Source organism: Kogia breviceps, chromosome 1, assembly GCF_026419965.1.
Source record: "Kogia breviceps isolate mKogBre1 chromosome 1, mKogBre1 haplotype 1, whole genome shotgun sequence".
NCBI lineage: Eukaryota > Metazoa > Chordata > Mammalia > Artiodactyla > Physeteridae > Kogia > Kogia breviceps.
Genome location: NC_081310.1, coordinates 114,382,750 through 114,389,094, shown reverse-complemented (window position 1 = coordinate 114,389,094; position 6,345 = coordinate 114,382,750). Strand labels below are relative to the sequence as shown.

Genomic DNA, 6,345 nt, shown 5'->3' with positions numbered 1-6,345 from the left:
TGATCCAGAGACGCTCGAAAAAAGCATGTCAGGTGGTCCACGTTCTACTTGGCAACTTTCTCTTCTAATACTTTTGTCCCCTCCTGTTGGGTGAGCTAACTTTGAGCCCCCTCCCCAGCTTGTCTCTTCAGTGGCAGAGCATAGGGAACACTGAACTGGAACATTGGACTGCCTGTGTGAACTCTGGCAAGTCGTTTCACTCTCTGGCTTCCTTTTCTCTCAAACATTAAGCGAAGAGCCTGGACTGTCTGTGGCTTCTAATATTTAGTATACATAGCCTGCTTTAATCTCAGAACTGCCACAGACTGCCCTCCCTACAAAACAGAGGTTGTACTTTCATTGATTTAGTCTACAGATAAGGCTTGATGTACTTCTGGATTAAGGGTCCTTAAGATGTTCCCTTAGTCTCTCTAATTGAATTTGTCCATGACCCTAACACTGACAGAATATTGTATTTTTCGACTGCCTATGTCATCCCCTCAAGTTCCTGGCCTCCGAAAATCATCTCTCTTAGCTGGTAACACTCAATGAGAAAGCAAACATTTTCCCTCACAAAATAGAACAAAAGTGAGACCCTTAAGGTTTGACTTTCAAAGGCAAAAGTTAACCAGAAAAGTTAATTTGGGGGAATGGGGAGAGGAGATATTGACACATTGCCCTCTGGGGCTTCATGGAGCTGAAGGAGTCCTAGAAACAGGGAAACCCTCCAGAACCAGATAAAAAAAGTATGCTCCCCAGATTTCCCAGCAAGGACTGAGATGAGGTGAGACTGTCTGGATATCCAAGCACAAAGGAACTAGCACAAATTGGGCTGACAGACCTAGGTTTGAAACCCAGGTCACCCAAGGAAATTTGAACCTAGGAAGGCAACTCACCCAACCTCTCCAGCCCTCGATAATCTTAACGGGCATAAAACCTACTTCACAAAGTTGTTGTTAAGCTTAAATTGCAATAAATTAGTAACATACGTGAAATACCTAGACTATTGACTAGCATATCATAGGTGTTCCATAACTGTTAGTCTTATACCCAAGTTAATTTGTGACTGGCCTGTTATCTTAGGAGGAGAAATCCAGGCGTTATAAATCTGTCTGTCCCAATGTATTTGTACTTTTTTCCTTTCTTCTTTTAGTGAACTGTCCTTTTAAAAAGTCTCATCTTTGCTTCAGCCAAACTAAGGGGGAAGTGTGAGTTCCCAAACCCAGGCTAGAGGGTCTTAGAAAACGGGGGCTCTGTGTTCTAAATGGCTGTGCTGTAGAGGCCAGGCCAGACACCTAACCAGCAGCTCCGAACTCCTCCCCATCCACTCTCAATGCACACGCCAAAGATAGAGATTCCCTGGTGGTCAGTCTCAGTCGCCTCCTGGTTCTTGCCCACCTCCCTCCAAACCCCCCACCCCCGCTAGATAAATATTTATGGCATGAATCGCACTCTCCCGGGGTAACCAGGGCCCTCACCGCCTAGGCTGTTAGGGCTTCTCCCACCCTAACTGGCACTAGTAAACAAACACAGTTCGGCTTCCCGCGTGGAGAATGCAGAGACCCAATCCCAGGTCCAGGTCACTCTCCTCCCCTGCCTAGCCCGGGGATGGTCCGCCCCCAACGCCAGGGACTGCAGAAGTCGCGCCTGCGCGTGGCCAGGCGGACACTCGGAGGGGAAAACGACGGTGGGGGCGGAGTCAGGCGCGCACGTTGGTGCCACCTACTTACGTCGGGTATAAAGCCCCTGTCGACCATCTACCCCTAGTCTGCGAAGGCACGAACGCAGTATCGAAGTGCCGTTGAAGTCGACCATGATTCTGGGTTACTGGGATATTCGCGGGGTGAGTGCCGTCTCAGTTGCCAAGACGCTCGCGGAGGTGGCCGGGGGCTCACGGTTAGTGGTCTCCGAGAGAAGGGGTTCTACTCGGGGGCCAAACCTCCTACGCCGCGACGCTTAACGCAGCGCGGCCGGCCCCAGCCGAGCTCCTGGGCCGCGGAGGCCAACCCCTGCCCCGCCTCTGGATACGCTGGCCTTGGGGAGAGGGGCTGAGGGCAGCAAGCCCAACGGGGTAGGTCTCAGGAGCCGTTTAACTACCCCCTCGTCGGGATGCAGCGTCTGGGCAACCCTGGGCCCGAAGGGGGCGGGGGCATTGACGGGCGGGGTTTGGGGGTGCCGTTGGGAGCTGTTCAGATGCTGACGGGGAGCTTTTTTACTCCCTAGCTGGCGCATGCCATCCGCATGCTCCTGGAGTTCACGGATACAGCCTATGAAGAGAAAAGATACACGTGCGGGGAAGGTAGTGCCCCTCTGGTGCCAGTGGAGTGCCGCGCTAAGCCGAGCAGGCCCTCCAACTGTCCCTGTCTTCTTCTGCCCTGAGGGTGGCATCACGACGAGGTCGGGTGGGACTTATGCCCCAATCACCTGGGAGCTCTCTGCTGTGTCCAGTGTGGGGAGAGAGCTTGGGATTCTCTCTCTGCCATAGCCCAACCCTGTCTTAACATTTTATGAGTAATGGTTAAGCTTTGGGGGCCTAGGTATGTGAGGTATTGGAATTAGGGTGTGTCTTTAGATCTTTCCACTCTCCTCAGGTCGGATATTAAGGAGGTTGGATCCCACTTCATTCTCTCTCTTACAGCTCCTGACTATGATAAAAGCCAGTGGCTGGATATGAAATTCAAACTAGACCTGGACTTTCCTAACGTAGGTGGAGAAAAAATTACATTTTCATTTCCACTAACTACTAACTAAAAGTTAACAATTGCTTCTGTTGTGAGTATAGGCAATCAGTGACCTTGATTATTAGCCATGCCTGTGACTTTGTCACTAGTAGAAAATGGATATTTTTGTATTACATTAATGTGTTGCAGATATTATAAATAAATATTTACACCTATATTTTGAAAGTATGATAGTTATTACCTCTTGTTATTTAATGCATTCATAGGCACATATTACTCTTACAATTTTGTTATTTTAATATTATATAAATCGTGTAAATATATGTAATTTGCTTTATGCATTTAAAAACCTATTCTAAGAAAGGGTCCAGGGCTTCCCAGGTGGCACAGTGGTTAAGAATCCGCCTGTCAATGCAGGGGACATGGGTTCGAGCCCTGGTCTGGGAAGATCCCACATACCACGGAGCAACTAAGCCCGTGGGCCACAACTACTGAGCCTGTGCTCTAGAGCCCATGTGCCACAACTACCGAAGCCCACACGCCTGGAGCCTGTGCTCCACAACAAGAGAAGCCACCACAATGAGAAGCCCACACACTGCAACGAAGAGTAGCCCCCGCTAGACACAACTAAGGAAAGCCCACATGCAGCAACAAAGACCCAATGCAGCCAAATATAAATAATTTTTTTAAAAAAAGAAAGAAAGGGTCCATGGCATACACACACACACACACACACACACACACACACACACACACACACACACAGAGATTAAGCACCCCTGTCTAGAATCAGGTGCGGACCCAGTTACTAACTTTTGCTTACTCTCTTCTTTCTCCTGACACAGCATCTTCTCTCTACTGTTCACTTCCCTGCAAGTCTTATCTTTCCCAGGAGAGAGAGGCAGGTAGGCAAGAGAGAGTCAGGTTGTTCATTTGGCCTGTCCTTTTCCTTCCAGCTGCCCTATCTCATGGACGGTAAGAACAAGATCACCCAGAGCAACGCCATCTTGCGCTATATCGCCCGCAAGCACAATATGTGTGAGTGGGGTAGGGCTGGTGAGGTGAGGGCTGCTCACCTGGGGGTGGATAAGACCAAATGACAGTTTGGCCTACAGGTGGTGAGACTGAAGAAGAAAAGATTCGAGTGGACATGATGGAGAACCAAATAATGGATTTTCGCATGCAACTGACACAACTCTGCTACAACCCTGACCACGTGAGCTTCCTTAGCAGGAAGGCATCAAGAAAAAGGAGCATTTAGGAACCCAAGTGTTAATTCTGCTCCATTCGCATGCAGATGATGACAGCTATTCTCACTTTCCCTTTTACTTCTCTCCCAGGAAAAACTGAAGCCTCAGTATTTGGAACAGCTACCTGGACAACTGAAACAGTTCTCCTTGTTCCTGGGGAAATACTCATGGTTTGCAGGGGAAAAGGTAGGAAGAAAGGAAAAGGAGGGGATCCCTTTCTATCTCTGCAGGTGTTAATGAACTCCCCAGACCTGATGATCTTATCGTCCCTCTAGCTCACCTTTGTGGATTTCCTCACCTATGATGTGTTAGATCAGAACCATATCTTTGAGCCCAAGTGCCTGGATGAATTTCCAAATCTGAAGGCTTTCATGTGCCGTTTTGAGGTGATTCTCCCTGCACCTTTCTCTTACAAAAACAGACTCCCCCAGGCCCCAAGGGACCCCATTGTGGTAGATTCTTGCCCAACACCAGCTTTTGCCTAAAGGAATCAAGGTTGGACACCTCCAAGCCTTTAAGTCTTGGGAAGGCCCTGGCTTCTATACCTTGAAGGCACTATCTACAAGAAATGGCAGGAGTGAGGGGCTTGGGGCTGGAGTCAGGCAGCATGTGAGTGTTGCTGTTTTGGAATGGGTCTTTTGGCTGGGTTAGAGTCTTTATAAGGTTTGGTGTGCTTTCCCTTCAGGCCTTGGAGAAAATAGCTGCCTACATGCAGTCTGACCGCTTCCTTAAGATGCCCATCAACAACAAGATGGCCCAGTGGGGCAACAAGAGAATATGCTGAGCAGGAGGCATACTTGCACTGCTTGTTTTGTTCCATCCTGTCCCTAGGGGGCCTGTACTTTCTCTTCTCTGCTCATTTCAATAAATAGCACTGAGGCTACTGGTGTCCAGCTGGATGTCTCTTGGGAGTAAAGGCCAAAGTTCAATCACTGCAATGTTGACATTCCCCCACCCCACACCTGAGTTCAAGGGCTAGAGGTTCTTGCCCAGCCCTTCAGAGTATTAGAAATAAAGGTGAGATTGCACAGCTGTAGATGACAAGTGTGTTAAATGAGACTAGAGCCCCTGTGAAGACCTGGTGAAGGTAAGTAAAACTGTGTGGTACTATGAACTCAACGGAACTGGAGTTCAGAAACAGACCCTTATATATGTGATAAAAATGATATTTCAAACTGGTAGACTAACCAATATATAGGAGTGGAACAGTTACTTAGCAATTAAAAATAACAGACCCGCTTCCTTGGTGGTGCAGTGGTTAGGAATCCGCTTGCCAATACAGGGGGCAAGGGTTCGAGCCCTGGTCCAGGAAGATCCCACATTCCGCAGAGCAGCTAAGCCCGTGTGCCACAACTACTGAGCCTGCGCTCTAGAGCCTGTGAGGCACAACTACTGAGCTCACACGCTGCATCTATTGAAGCCAGTGTATTCTAGAGCCCGTGCTCCACAACAAGAGAAGCCACCGCAATGAGAAGCCTGTGCGCCGCAACAAAGAGTAGCCCCCGCTCGCCACAACTAGAGAGAGGTCGTGCGCACCAACGAAGACCCAACACAGCCAAAAATAATAAATAAATAAATAAATAAGTTTATTAAAAATAATAATAATAGACCCATACCTCATACCATTCACTAAAATTGTCATCTGGAGTTTAAGGCCCAATGTTAAATACAAAGCTCTAGTAGTATTAATGAAAATGTATGAATGTTTGTGATCATAGGGTAGGAAACATTTCTCTAAGACATTTTTAAAAAGCTATAAAGGGAAAGATTTACAAATTCAACATTATTCCACATAAAAATTTTTTGTGACGATATGACAAGTGAGATAAAGGACCAGTATAGAGACTATGTAAAGAACTCTTATTAAGGCAACTCAGATTTGTTTTTTTTTAATTGAATATAGTTCCCTATGCTATACAGTAAGTCCTTACTGTTTATTTTATATATACTAGTGAGTGTCTGTTAATCCCAAATTCCTAATTTATGCCCTGCCACCGCCTTTCCCCTTTGGTAACCATAAGTTTATTTTCTATGGCTGTGAGTCTGTTTCTGTTTTGTAAATATGTTCATTTGTATCTTTTTAGATTCCACATATAAATGATATATATGTCTTTGTCTGACTTCACTTCATATGATAATCTCTAGGTCCATCTATGTTGCTGCAAATGGTATTATTTCATTCTTTTTTATGGCTGAGTAATATTCTATTGTGTCCATATACCACATCTTCTTTATCCATTCATCTTTCAGTGGACATTTAGGTTGCTTCCATGTCTAAGCTGTTGTAAATAGTGCTGCTATGAACATTGGGGTGCATGTATCTTTTTGAATTAGAGTTTTCATCTTTTCTGGATATATGCCCAGGAGTGGGATTGCTGGATCATATGGTAACTTTATTTTTAGTTTTTTGAGGAACCTTCATACTGTTCTCCATA

At 46.5% G+C, this 6,345-nt stretch overlaps 1 protein-coding gene across 2 annotated transcripts; it reads left to right on the top strand.

Moving 5' to 3' along the window:
• The first annotated feature begins 1,657 nt into the window (after nt 1-1,657).
• Nucleotides 1,658-4,793, top strand: LOC131745558 (glutathione S-transferase Mu 3). Of its 2 annotated transcripts, XM_059046064.2 has the most exons (8): nt 1,658-1,822; nt 2,203-2,278; nt 2,618-2,682; nt 3,617-3,698; nt 3,776-3,876; nt 4,001-4,096; nt 4,186-4,296; nt 4,596-4,793. In XM_059046064.2, the coding sequence occupies exons 1-8, from the start codon at nt 1,793-1,795 to the stop codon at nt 4,692-4,694; spliced, it is 660 nt and encodes a 219-aa protein (XP_058902047.1). In that variant the 5' UTR covers nt 1,658-1,792; the 3' UTR covers nt 4,695-4,793. The 2 variants fall into 2 exon arrangements, with proteins under 2 accessions (XP_058902047.1, XP_058902067.1); XM_059046084.2 differs by lacking the exon at nt 4,186-4,296 and having other exon boundaries at nt 1,677-1,822.
• Nucleotides 4,794-6,345: the final 1,552 nt, after the last annotated feature.

Coding starts and splice junctions, on each gene's coding strand:
- LOC131745558 (XM_059046064.2), top strand. CDS start 1,793: ATGATTCTGGGTTACTGGGATATTCGCGGG. Junction 4,097..4,185: donor CATGGTTTGCAGGGGAAAAG/GTAGGAAGAAAG, acceptor TCGTCCCTCTAG/CTCACCTTTGTGGATTTCCT. Junction 4,297..4,595: donor CTTTCATGTGCCGTTTTGAG/GTGATTCTCCCT, acceptor CTTTCCCTTCAG/GCCTTGGAGAAAATAGCTGC.